This window comes from Crocuta crocuta, unplaced genomic scaffold (assembly GCF_008692635.1).
Source record: "Crocuta crocuta isolate KB4526 unplaced genomic scaffold, BGI_CrCroc_1.0 scaffold13, whole genome shotgun sequence".
Classification (NCBI taxonomy): domain Eukaryota; kingdom Metazoa; phylum Chordata; class Mammalia; order Carnivora; family Hyaenidae; genus Crocuta; species Crocuta crocuta.
Genome location: NW_027530007.1, coordinates 1305117 through 1318530, shown reverse-complemented (window position 1 = coordinate 1318530; position 13414 = coordinate 1305117). Strand labels below are relative to the sequence as shown.

The following is a 13414-nucleotide window of genomic DNA, read 5'->3' as shown; positions in this document are numbered from 1 at the left end:
GAGTACAAGCCTCCTGGTGTGAATGAGAGCAGCGCAGGCGTCAAGGTTCTGGGTAACAAACAAGTCACTTTCTTACTACTTACGCATCTGCTAACCATTTCCCCATGTGGCCAGCGCCCCGTGTACATTAGGTGTCAGTAAACACACTGCCTGACAAACAATCCTGTCCAGTCTCACCTAGAATGATCAACACCTAATTTCTGGGCTTTAGGGTCCTTCTGTTTCTTAGAGGTAATCTGCTTTAGGACTCATGTCATTAAAGCTTCTTCAGTAGCTAATTCTCCCCAGTAGGCTTCTCCGTGGTGTACACACACCGGAGAAAGAGAAGTGTGGCTCCGCCTAGATATCTCAACTTGTGAGCCATGTCAACAGTGAGAGCGCTGGGCTTGGCAGCCTCGCCACGTACCCGCAACATGATGCGATGCTCAATGTTGAGAAGGATCTTCTTTTTCTCTCGGTAGTCCCGGATGAGGGCGTGCAGCGTGTCACAGTGGGGGACCCAGCCGATGAGGCCCGAGTTGGTGGATAAGGGGATGACGGCGTATCTCTGGATGCTGGCGCCCGCGGGAAAGGAGGGTTATCGGACAGTAAACAGAGCGCATCTTTGACCCCCTCACAACACGTGTAAATGGGCCGAACGAAGCCCCCCGCGCCCCCCCCCTGCCCGGGGCTGTTGTGAGGTGTGCAACGAGGGTCCTTCTGAGGATACAGCGTGGATGGGGACAGCATCAGCCTCCTCAACCTGCCTGACCCTCTCCCTGATTCAGGGGAGCAGCCTAGTGACTATTTCTCGGCCTAAAGCAATCTCCCAACTTAACATCCATGTTCTTAACAGGAAGAGGGGGAAGAGGGCGGGGTGGATGGGGAAGGTCAAACACACCAAATGTACAGCATCTCTAGTCTAATGGCCATGGGTGTTTCTTTCTGGACACTTTGGCGGTTGTCACAGGCATTTCCTGTGCAAGCACGTTAAAAATACGGAGAACTCTTCTCTTTGTGTTTGCCACTTTGGCTGCGGAGGACTTTCTGTCCGGGTACATAGTTCTAGAACTGACATCGTGAAGGGACATAAGGAGACCCTAGAAGACCAGTCCCATCACTGCCGAGTTCCGCCTGTCCTGAATACCTGAGGTTCTTGCGCAGAGACGTGGGGTCGTTGGCCAGGAGGGTGTTCACCAGGCCGAAGAGCTGCATCACCCGCTCGTCTTGCCGCAGGTCCTCATGGCCCTTCAGGAGGAAAACAAACTCATGCCCGTTGCTGCCTGTGAGGAACGGTGGGAGCAGTTAGCACAGACCAGCCCCGTACTCACGAGCTCCCACAGACTACGCGGACCCTAGCCAGTCACACCTCCCCCAAACGTGAAAAAATGCCCTAGGCCTCCTGAAAAGAATGGCACCAGTTTTGATGGTCTCCCGGTGAGATGGTGGTCGAGTGAAAAATCAAATTTAAAAAAGCTCCATCTTGGAGGGTCAGGAAGGATTCTGCAGAGATGGTCCCTCTGTGTGCTCCCCTCACAACCCACTCTCTACCCTTCTCTGTGTGCTTGGGCCTGTGAAGTCTGTCCCCGGGCTCCCGGTTGGGCTTGGACAATGGCAGGAGGTCAGAGGGCGGGAAGAGGGAGAGGCCCAAGCGTTTGCCCCTGACAAGCGGCCAGGCTCCCGTTCCAGAAATAGCTGTGTTGCCTCTGTCGGGGCTGTAGCTTCTGGTGGATGGCCCCTGTTTCCAGGTTATGTGCCCTTGAGGGGTTCCTTGCCCTTTTGGGTCTGGAGGGTGGGGGTAAGTCACAGCTTCTCGCTGTTGGCTCGCTTAGCGCTGCTCACAGCTTCCCCTGGACACAGGTCCTTCATCCAAGTCACTAATGAAACACCGGGGAGAACCTGGCTGCCGCACATATAGTGTTAGGAGATGCCAGCCCACAGAGAGAATCACTTGTGTACCACGATTAACCGGGGATGAATAACTACTGCATTTAAAAAGCATGAGCCTTTTTGTGGCTCAGTCGGTTGATTGTACAACTTCAGCTCAGGTCATGATCTCGCGGTTCATGAGTTTGAGCCCCATATCGGCTTGCTGCTGTCAGTTCAGAGCCGGCCTCGGATCCTCTGTCCCCACCACCTTCTGCCCCTCCCCTGCTCATGTGCACTAGCTCTCTCGCTCTCAAAATTGAATAAACACTTATTAAATGAATAATCAGCATGAGCCATTTTAAACGTGAGACCCCTCAAAGGGCCACCGGAGCATCCAGGTCTCCTGCAACAACCCGAGGTCACCGAGCTTGCTGTGAGAACTCACTTCCGCTTCGGTTGTCCATTTTACACAACCATTTCCCACAGAGAGAGACTGTGATGGTAAAAAAGAATATTCAGGAGCCCAGGAGCCCTTTCTCCAGCCCGGCTCATCACCGGCCACAAGTGCACCCAGATGCCTCTTCGCTGGCCTGGTCAGTCCGCCACTGCCGCCCACCACCCCCACGGCCCCACACTGTACACCTTTACGGTTCCCTCCCTGTCCCTTCGCTAGGCTTCATGTAAGTGAGCACGTGATACGAACACAGTGCGAGTCCTGAGGAGGACGGAAGAAGCCCACTTGCCCTCCGTTTCTCTCTCAAAAAGCAGGAGCCAAGATGTTGCACATGAAAGGTTAGTGGTGTGAACCGTAAGCGGTAATTTCAGAAAAGGGGAGGGGTTCGGCTCGGGGGGAGGGAGACGCAGGTGGCGGGAGTACACACACGGGTCCTTACCCATGAGGGTCAACTTCCGGGGCCTCTGCTTGGAGGTGATGACCTGCAGAGACGGCGCTATGGACTGAATGCGAATGATCGGCTGGTTGGGGTCGTATGTTCCTGGCACGGCCAATTCGAGGTCCCGGCACATCAGGAGTTTGGGGGAAACGTACTGGAGTTCTAAGGAGGTGAGCTGTGAATAATTACCACAGGGTTTAGGTTTCTGCCTCCGGAGAGGAATTTCAATGCCATTTAGGTAGTTTTCAATGGATTGCTAATTGCAATGACTTGTCCCAAAGTCAAGTCTGCATACAGAAGTGAAGCCAGATGCTTCAGAGTTAGTGCTAGGGTGTTCATAAAAAGTAAAACACAGAGGACTACAGTGACAGTTAACCCTGTCAGAACCTAAAGACCTACCTGCGGCAGCTGTTTTGAGATTCGTCTGAACACATGATAATAGAGGTCCCAGGCCTGAGTGAGGTCCTTGACGTTCCCCGATTTCATGTATTTCCTGCACCACTCTTGGGCCTCCATTAAGTCTCGACCATATGCCTGAGCGGGGGAAGCGGGGCTGTCAAGGTGGCGGCTAAGCCGCAGGCCGAACCCCAAGCAGAGACAGCAGAACTTGGGCACATGCTAAGCCGGACGGCTCCGGTCCCGGGCAAGGCGCAGCTCTCCAGTCCCGGAGGCCCCAATCTCAGGCTCATGGGCAAAGTAAGTTCAGGAGCAGAGGCGAGATGACCTCAGGAAGAGTCCTGTGGTTTTTCCACTTAAAATCTGGGGAGAGTCCCCATAAGTCAGTGACAATTGAACTGCTGGTGTTTTTATATTCTGTGACCTCCATTGGAGTAAAGGCGGAAAGAAAGGCCAGAGGGAAAGGGGTCTGGTAATGGCTTTGGGTCATGTCACATCGTGCTTTCTTACCCCATACCTGATTAAAAGATGTTTCCTTCAGAGTCTGGGGGCCCCGTTCCATCATAGCATGCAGGGGCTCCAACACCTCAAACATGCCTTTCACGTTCCTCTCCCCAAAGTATAAGCGAGAGGCTTCTTCCAGGCCTTCGTGCCACATCTCGTGCCAGAGGATGGCCACGCGGATCAGTTCCTCACTCACCTGGACCAAAATAGGGAAAGGGAGAAGCACCGAGGGTGAGCTAACCTCAGCAAGCCCTGTTTTGGGCTGCCTGGGGGGCTTGTCTGACTGTTGATCTTGGTTCAGGTCATGACCCTAGGGTCATGGGATCGAGCACCACATTGGGCTCCATGCTGAGTATGGAGCCTGCCTGAGATTCTCTCTGTCTCTCTCTCTCCCTCTGCCCCTCCCCTGCTCACGTTCTCTCTCTCAAAAAAAAAAAAAAAAAAGCGTGTCTTGGAGGGACAGGAGGTACTCCTTCCGGCACCACTGTCGTGAGGAAGGAAGAAGCCATCTCCCTCAAGGCCGCTGGCTGGGTGGTGGGATCTGCGAAGGCCCACACTGACCCTGACTCACCATCATGGCCTGCTGGACCAGGGTGTTACTGTGCTCGCACATGTTCTTCAGAATCTTGTTGGCCGCGTTGTGGCGGGCCGTGGTGGTGGACTTGGAGGCCACAGTCAGGGGATAGATGAGGGCCTGAGGCAGACACAGAAGGAACACTCGCAAACTAGCTTTCAGGAGGACAAGAGAAATGGCTGCCGGCGCTCTTGTGAGGCCACCAGGCAGGGGCACTGCTCAGTCTCGGGGCGGGAGAGGGGGGCTCTTTCCCTTCAGGAAGGGCCCTGGGCCTGGGACCTCCAGCTGGACAGATGGGACGCCCGGCTCCCCGTTCCTGCGCTTGCGGCTCTAGAGCAGCTTTAGGAGAGGCTGAGCACCAGGGCAGAAGGCCGGCTGTTTGAGGAGAAACGGCCCAGGGAGCCCATGTACCTGGGGGTGGTACCGGCCAATGTCCGTGAGAAGCTGGTGGATGAGGCGTCCCACCAAGGGCCGGGGCGTGTCAATTCTTGCAATGAGCTGAGGTATAACCTGGTTTTTGGAAAGACACAGAATGTGGCACGTGAGACATAGGAACAACTAGTTACTCTCTGGGGCAACAATCAGCTCGTAAAACTTCTTGCAGTAGGTGCTGTTAAGCTCTGGATGCTTCCTTCCCTGTAGTCCTCTGGGAGGAACTAGGGAAGCCATGGGGTGATCCCAACGTCTTTACCATGGTAGGCTGAACACACACGACTCCGGGAGGAGGCAGACGGGAGTGAGTCTGACCCTGCCTTACCTGTAGCCACGTGTCAATCTGGATCGCCTTCACCCCCTCCACTAAGGCTTCATTTACATCTGGCCAGTGACCGTAATCAAACCACAAGGTGAGGACTCTGGAAAAATAAATGAGAAAGTCACAGAAAATGCAGTCTCAGAGCACGCGCGTGCGTGTTTAATTTTTAAGGCTCTTGAGAAAAGAATTAACTGGCAAGTGTGTGTGTGTGTGTGTGTGTGTGTGTGTGTGTAATTTTTAAGGCTCTTGAGAAAAGAATTAACTGGCAGGGCCCCAAACCGGTGGCTCCCCAGTGTCTGGTTCTGGGACGATCTGGGAGGGTAGGTGGTGGTGGCCGTTTAGTACTCAGCTCAACACAAGGAGGGGCTTCCCAAGTGAACACTTATTTTATCCGACAACGTAGAGGGATCAGCACCGTGTAAGCCAGAAACCAGACAGATGAGCCCAGGGATAAGCATGGAGAATCTGCACGTATAGAAAGTTGCCTGTAGAACGGTGTCCACGGGCTAAGTGTGGGACTTGGCTGCTCCTTGGCACCCATGGTCTCCGGACTGGCCGGTCCGTGCCATCTGTTTAGGCCTCCCCAGGTGGCCTCTAAAAGCTGAGGTGATTTCAGCCCTTGGATGGAACTAAGTGCATCCAGAGTGTTCCCAGGCCACTCCTCCACCTGGGTCTTGGCAGGTGGAGGCCGTGGGGTGGGGCAAGAGGAAGGGACCCCACGTGTAATTCCAATTCCCACTGCTCCTGCAGCCCGGCGGGTCCCGCCCTCCTCCGATACCTTAGTGTGTCCTGGAGGTTGTTGCCCCGCGACAGGGAGATGGAGCGGAAGAAGCCCTGGACAGCAGGGACCGTGTACATCAGGAGGGTTTTGGACAAATCCTGTTGGAACACACACGGGTTGACGGACACTCTTGCCTCAGTTTTCTCATCTGTAAAAGGGGCCTAGCAGCATACAGACAGTATCTACCTCAAGGAGTGGTTACCAAGGTAAATCAGTTAATGCATGAGAAGCCTCTGGACTGGTACCCGGCACATAGCAAGCACTTAATAAATGGCAACTGTGTCACAATCACTATCATCTTGGGCTAATGGTGGCTTCCTGAGTGGGGTGGCAGGAGAAGGGACGCTGAGACTGAACACGCGGCTCTCTGCACTGACAGCCTGGCGGGAGGGGGGGGCGCGGTGAGAAAGAAGGCAGAGGATGGATCCCGCTGGCCTCTGTCCTCAAGTGGACCCGCAGATGTGCACGACCACCCACACACACAGGTGCAGGACTTGCAGGGAATGAGCTCATTCTCATGGGAAGAACGATAAGAAACTCAATCTTCGGCTCTGGGGCCATAGCAACGCCTCAAATACAAATCCGCACATCAGANGCCTGCCGCCTGGGTCTGTCCTCGGGGAGGGAGGAAGGATAGGGTACCTCGGTGACCTTCTTCTGCAGAGGGGACGGGGTGGGGCTGTTCTCGGTGCTCTCGGCCTCACTCTCGCTGTTGCTGCCCTCGGTGCTGGTGGCCGTGGCCGTGGCCGTGGCTGCCGTGGTGGCGGCAGTAGTTGTGCTGGTGATGTTGGCCCCGCTGGCGTGACGCAGCTTCTTCTTCTCGTCCCGGGCTTGGTTCTGATGTTTGTAGTGCAGCACCGCCTCGAAGTTCATCACTGCCCACGCATGCCAGGCCTGGGTGCGGCGAAAGTCGAGGATGAGGAGGCCTGTGCGCCAGGGGGCTGCCCTTCCCTCTCAGCGGCCAGCAGAGCAAAACTTCACTGAAACACTTGGGAAGGGGCCTTTTACTAGAAGCAGCCCAATTCCTTCATCCTGTGGGGCCCTTACTGTGCCAGCACCGTGACAGGCACTGCGGGAGAAGGGTGCCCAGAGTCCCTGCCGCAGGGCCCTTCTGGTCTGGTGGGGGGCCCGGCAACCCAATGACAGGGAAACGTGAGGGGCAAGGAGACACGGGCAGCGGGCAGGCCAGGGCAGGCTTCACAGAGGGGAGGGATTTGGGGTAGGGCTTGAAGAGCAGCCTTCAATGGGCAAGGGCGGGGGGGGACGAGAGGCTGGCAGCAGGGACCTCCTGGCCTGGGGAGGTCAGGGACGAAGATACAGGGTGGTCAGCCAGGCTATTCACAGGAAACAAAGATCTGACTGGAGCGCAGGTCCGAGAAGGAAGACGGTGGGGGAGGGTTAGTGGAGCCGCGGGGTCAAATTATGGATGGGCTGACATATTAGGGCAAGGAGGTCCCATTTCATTCTAGGTCTGGAAGATTCCTCTGACTGCCGTATGTGAAACAGCTTATTTAAGACAGCAGAGACTTAGCGGAGTGATGGTGGAAGTCGTGACCAGGACCCAGACCAGTGGGAAGGGGAGAACATCGATGGCACGCTATGGGGGACAAGTGTCCGCCACCCAGCTCTCCCATCCGGCCCGTGTGCAGCCTGTCAGAGAGCCGGTGCGCAATGACTTTGCTGGGAGAAGCTTCGGTGCTTATCCTGCTAGAGGAGGAACTACCCGCTCCTCGGTCATGTCACAGTGCAGTACGGCGCTGCCTGGCGTAGACGGCAGGAGGTGCACTTCCATGTGGGGCCTCGGAAGTTTGTGGTGATGTCAGGACATTAAATAATCCGCTAATAGTTGGACTTTCTGGACATTCCTTTGCATCCCTTGCTAAAAACCTTTCTTTAACATAAATGCATCCATTTTTCCACCTAAGCAGAGTAGGATGATCATTACTGACCTTTATTTGACAAGTAACAATTCTACACTGACCAAGGCTCAGTTTCCCCATAGCCAACAGCCAGCGCTCCTATCTCCACTACACACTGGGCATGGAGCCCGGGGATGCAGTGAGCAAGACAGAAACCGTCTCTGAGCAGACAGGACCCCACCATGGACAGTAAGGCAGCAAAAACCTAAAAGGACTCCTACAAGGGAAAAACTAAAATTCCTGGAGTCAGGTTTTTTCCCCTCGTGATTTCTTTTCTAATCTGGTCAGGAAGTAGTTCTAATTGGTAAGGTTCCGGCTAATCAAGGGTTTACTAGATGTATTTTCCAGCCTGGGACTAAAGCTGTTCTAGACAGAGTAACTGTTGCTGCTATCATGAAATAGGCCTTTTTCTGATCAGAATGGAGCATGCGTCAATCAAGATACGATTTTTACTGGAGCTGCTTCTGTGTCTTCAGATGCCCCTTTCCATCCCAGAGGGATTAAATCACAAAGTATCAGCAAGTTAAAGAAATACTGGAGAGAAATCGATGACATCTGTCATGCCACGCAGCTATTACCAGGAGGTCCCTTAGAGAAGGTCTAAAAGCTAAGGGTGTGTGCTCTCCTCAAAGATGTGTTCTTCCAAAAATCCCTCCTCTACCGGTCAACTGCATCTTTGATACATTTTCTAATTTTGTTTATCTTCCTGAAAAGTCTCCTACGCCGGAACATGCCGGAACGGGAGGTTACCCAGAGCTTTCCAATACAAATAAGAGAAAGTTAAGTTCTGAGATGAGGACCAGGCAGGGATGGAAATCAGGAAGAAGCCGGGAAGGAACAGATGACCCAAGGGAAGATAAAGTTCCAGAGATTAACCGTGGGTCCAGATGCTCGCAGGAAAACAATCGGCCAGGAATCCAGAAGACAACAGCACTCCCCAGTGCTCCACAATGTAATAATGATGCAATGCAGTGTGTCTCAGATAAAAGATTCTCTCGATCCTTCTGTATCGATTGAGCTTGTAAGGGGCCTCTGACAGTCCAACAAGCGAATGCCCGGGATCGGACCGGCACTGCGAGGCTCTGCCGTAAGGCACGGGCACACGGGCCGCTGGCAGCCGGGTTCTGCCCCCAGAGGGGGACGTGGAGCTGGGACGCGGCCGGGCGCGGTTACCTTGTACCAGCCGCGGTCGTGCTCGGTGGCGGCGCTGTAGTACTGCAGCACTTTGGGGATGGTGCTCTCGTTGATGCCCTGCAGGTTCAGCTGCCACTCCCCGAGTTTCAGGAAACACCTGGAAACAGAAACAGGCCCCGTGTCGCCACGGCCGCACACCAGCCCTCGCCCTCCAGCGAGGAGGACAAGTGACGTGTGGGGGAGCGCAAGAGCCTCCCGGACGGTGATGCTTGCTCTCTGGAAGCAATGTGACGGAGCCGCCAGGATTCCCAGCCGCACAGAAGGGGAAGAACGGGCTTTGGGGGATGCATGTTTTATGTCTCGTCTCTTCTCCTTGACCTGTCCTTCAAGGCTGGCATAGACCAGGACCTGGTATGGGCAGGTCTGTGTGGACCTGCCCACCCCCACTTCAATGTTTGGTGGGTGTTAGCTGTTGAGTAACTTCTCTGATCGATTGCTCCTGGCTTCCCCCTCGCCTCTCCCTTGCCCTACATGTATAATGAATGGTATAATATATATCAAAATATTACATACAGACGATAACGATGTCTATCACTCACAGCACCACACTTATACTGATACATTAAGAGCCAACATTAACCGACCGTTCCTCTATTTCGGGCACGGCTCTAAATCACTGGTGTGTCTGTTCTGTTAACCCCCATCCCGCCTCATACCACCCTCACAAACAGGAGCTCTCATTATTCCCTTTTCAGGGAAACTGAGGCACAGAATGGTAAGTAACTAACTCTTGTAAAGACACACATCTGAGTGCAGCGCATCTGGCATCTGCAAACAAGGAGTCTAACTCTGGAGCCAGACACTGGGAGGGGGGCCTCCGGCGTGTGGATGCTCTCGGGCTGCGGAATCCTGGGAAGCAGCAGCAGGGGCCGCTGGGGCGGCACGATTTGACGGCCGCCGGGGGTCCTTACTGGAAAAGGCGAGAGCCATGTCAGCAACCAGCAGCCCTCGGAGCCCTGAGCGCTCTCCCTCCCCGTGCTGCGGAGGCGGCCAGTGCCAGAGTAACTGGAGCACGACCGGCCGTGGTCCGCGGGGACCTCACCTGGCCATGAGCTTGTGCAGCTCCTGCTTGTGCTGCTGGTCCTCGGTGGCGATGGCATGCTGGGCTTGCTGCTGCACGGTCTGCACGAAGTGCTGCATGTGCTGGAAAGCATCGATCTGGAGCAGGACAAAGGCACAGGGAGCCGCTTTGCCTTCTGGCCCAGCCTCCCAGGCAAGAGACTCCTGTCCATCTAACGGGCATGTGCGCCAACCCCCCTCCCAGGAGGACAGCCCTGAGCACTGGGGAAGGGTGCCCCATGGACAGGGGTCCAGGCCATGATGCTGGGAGATGGCTGGGCTCTTTGAGAAGATTTGTAGTTTTCCAACTCAAGCCTTAGCTCTTCTTAGTTATTGTTGCCTTGGAAAAGCTACTCGTCTGGCTATCCCCAAATAACGATGCATAGGAAGTAATCTGAAACAACCGCTTATTTCACTATCAACACATTGTCCCTGGGGCAAACCAGGCTTATGCGGAGCTATTTTGGGCTCGTAAAACTTTAGTTTTGTTTAAAACACTATGGTACCTTGGGACACTCCAGCAGAGCAAAACTATACTATAGTTTAAAAAATCCGACAGAACCCTCAGGATCCGAATAAGAACACAGAGATGGCGTGAATCAAACATCCAAGTGAAACAGGAAGACACCAGCTGAGCAGACAGCTAGTTGAATGGGTGGCTTAGAGGCAAAAATCTTCACAGCGTCCTCAAGCAGTCAGATCTATTTACACTTCGGATTTTATACCAACAAAGCACTTGGGTTAGGAACAGGTGGCCAAATGAGGGAAGAGTAGAACACGGAGTCAGAGATCTGGGAATAAGTCACAAGCCATCTACAGACGCCCACATGTTCACACACACAGTATCCTAATTAATGGGGTCCAGGGGCACCCAGGTGGCTCAGCTGGTTAAGTGTCTGACTCATGGTTTCAGCTCAGGTCAGGAACTCATGGTTCATGAGTTCGAGCCCCGTGTCCGGCTCTGCACTGGTGGCAGCATGGAGCCCGCTTGTGATTCTTTCTCCACCACCCCCTCTCTGCCCCTCCTCTGCTCAGGCTCGCTCTTTCTCTCCCTCTCAAAATAAATATTTTAAAAAATAATAAATTGGGTCCATAGTGTTTTCAAAGGGCTTCAAGGGTGGAGATAGAGGATATGGACAGCAAACGCTCCAATGGAAAAGATGGTGGAATCTAAATCCGCCAACACAGCAAGGGGAAACACTACGTGAGAGGATGTGAAAAAGAGGCTGTGTGTTCCTTCCAGAAGAAGAGGGGGAAACAAAAATCAACGCTTTAAATAAATAACGTCAGATCGGTCTCCTTCCATATTTTTAAAAAACAGAACCAGGTCAGTGGTGAAAGTCTTGAAGGAAAATAAAGCTCCCCGGCTTGGGGACAGAGACCAACCTCAGATACTTTCCAACGTAAGGAACTAATTGGCGTCAGTGGAATGGGCTCACCCCAGAGCCAGATGACGTGACCAACAATTTATCAGGCAGATAATCCGTGCAGGGGACGGGGCAGACACACAGACGTTCCAACAGTTAACAAGACAACTGTCCCTCAGACAGCGGCCTTCACAGGGTTCCATTACTCCCCCCTGGCTTTGAAAAATGAACTACGTTAGCATCCCACACCTGGGAAGTGATAAATGTTCCTTTAGTTTTTCTACAAGAAACCGCACTGACCAGACTTAGAGCTGATTAAAAAGAAGGAAAAGAGAAAGGGAAAAAAAAAAGAATTGAGAGGCAGCAGTAAAACGATCAATCACGAGAAAGGTGACGGACCGATAACTCAGGGTGACGGCATGTCCGTCGAGCAGGGAACTAAACCAGGAACCGTGAGGTCAGGGCTGTTCGGAGCCCATGAGCTCTCTGGGTCACTGACAGTCCAGACACACCATTTGGAGTCTTTTCGGGAGGCTCAACAAGGCACTGAACAAAAAAACAAATTGCCCAAACCACGGAGGACCGGGCATTAGTTTGGATTTGAAGCTCAGTCATTAAGTAACTTCATCCCACATGGGAGAATCTAGATCCTTTTCCTCTGTGGCAGGGAGGCAGCTTATTTTCAAGGAATCGGAAATGTTCTATTAAAATACCCTTGTGGCCCTGCCCCTGGGAAGCGAGGAGGGAAAACTGATTTCATTCTCTCTCTCTCATGGATGAAGGACGGCCACCCAGAGGAAGGGGCTTCTCTCACACCCGGAGTTGAAGCTGCACATCCTCCTCCTGGCTCCCGGATGCCCGAGTGGTCTGTGGGAAAGATGGATGTGCTCGGCTTGGCGAAAGAAAAGTCATGCAAGGACCGGCCTGCCTCTAGATTCTGGGAAGGGCTCGTCTAGGAAAACACGGCACATTCACCTACTGCCTGACGCCTTCCCACAAAGCAGACGCTGCTTTTCTCACACTCCTTCTGCCGCATGCAGGGCAGAGCACAACTGGCTACTGAACCGTCTGTAGGGGAGGAAAGCAAATCTCCGAGAAGAAAAGCACCTCATTCAACAGCACGATTATTACGAAGCGGCTGGTTTTCTTTGAGTGGCTCCCAAATGCCTGCGAAGATATGACATCTCTGCTCTGGACTTGAAGTTCAAGCACCTAACTTGACAGGGGTTTCTCAATTTCTAATCCGTGTCGTTTTATGGGCTCCCACTGGAATGTGGGCTCCTAAGAAGAGGCCGTAATGTGTGGAGAAGTTGGGCCATGGCCCCATGTGGAAAGAAGCCACTCCTTGGTCAAGACATCAGCCAAGAGGCTCCCACTGCCTGCCTTTGGCAGGGCGTTCAAAGGCTTGGAGGCTGCACTTAGGAAGGAAATCAGAGCACATGCAGATCCAGCACCTTCTGTTTTTCTCATTCGCCTGGAGGAGGTCAGGGTTTGAGTCAAAGCTGCTCTGGCCTGGGAAGCCTGCAGAGCCTTGCAACCACACCACACCACACCACACACCACCACATGACACCACATGCCAACAAACAGCGGGAGAAAACAAACCCCCAGACCGCACAAGTGGAGAATGTGGCTTGGGTCTCTATGACTGAAGTGCATCCCCATCAAAGACCTGCGCCGGGGGCCAGGGCTCCCGATCCCTCTCTGGGTGGCATTCGTAGTCAGAGTCGACCACCCAGAGAGAAATCAGTTTCTCGACACAGTCCTCAGTTTCCCTAAGCCTGCCTTCCACAGAGACATGACTGCTATGTTTGCTGTCTTTCCGCAGCCACGGCCGCGGTGCTGACCTTTCTCGCCACAGGTCCCAGTGTGGGGACCACGGCGATGAGAGAGGGGAAGCTGGGACGCCCTCTGTTTGGTAAGCAGGACGAGGAGCCAAAGCAGGTGCTGAGTTTGCCTCCAGGGCCAACTTTTGGTTAATCAGCCCATCATCCGGGAAGACCGTTTCAAAAAATAAAACCAACCCCCCTGCCAGGAGCCACATCTAATTCCTTGTCTGGGGAAGAACCTGCTTGTAACTAAAGTACGAGGAATTCTACGCTGGCTCCGAGGGGACGCTCCCCAC

General features: G+C 53.7%; 1 protein-coding gene across 2 annotated transcripts in view; it reads right to left on the bottom strand.

Moving 5' to 3' along the window:
• Positions 1–13414, bottom strand: part of MTOR (mechanistic target of rapamycin kinase) — a 138555-nt gene that overhangs the window by 12582 nt on the left and 112559 nt on the right. For both annotated transcript variants that reach the window (XM_077763809.1, XM_077763808.1), the window contains exons 37-48: positions 9906–10021; positions 8843–8960; positions 6393–6644; positions 5748–5848; positions 4973–5069; positions 4627–4725; positions 4213–4335; positions 3655–3837; positions 3141–3275; positions 2742–2916; positions 1127–1262; positions 407–554 (exon numbers count right to left, since the gene is read on the bottom strand). In XM_077763809.1, coding sequence (XP_077619935.1) covers positions 407–554; positions 1127–1262; positions 2742–2916; positions 3141–3275; positions 3655–3837; positions 4213–4335; positions 4627–4725; positions 4973–5069; positions 5748–5848; positions 6393–6644; positions 8843–8960; positions 9906–10021 — 1683 coding nt within the window. The remainder of the gene's footprint in view (positions 1–406; positions 555–1126; positions 1263–2741; positions 2917–3140; positions 3276–3654; positions 3838–4212; positions 4336–4626; positions 4726–4972; positions 5070–5747; positions 5849–6392; positions 6645–8842; positions 8961–9905; positions 10022–13414) is intronic.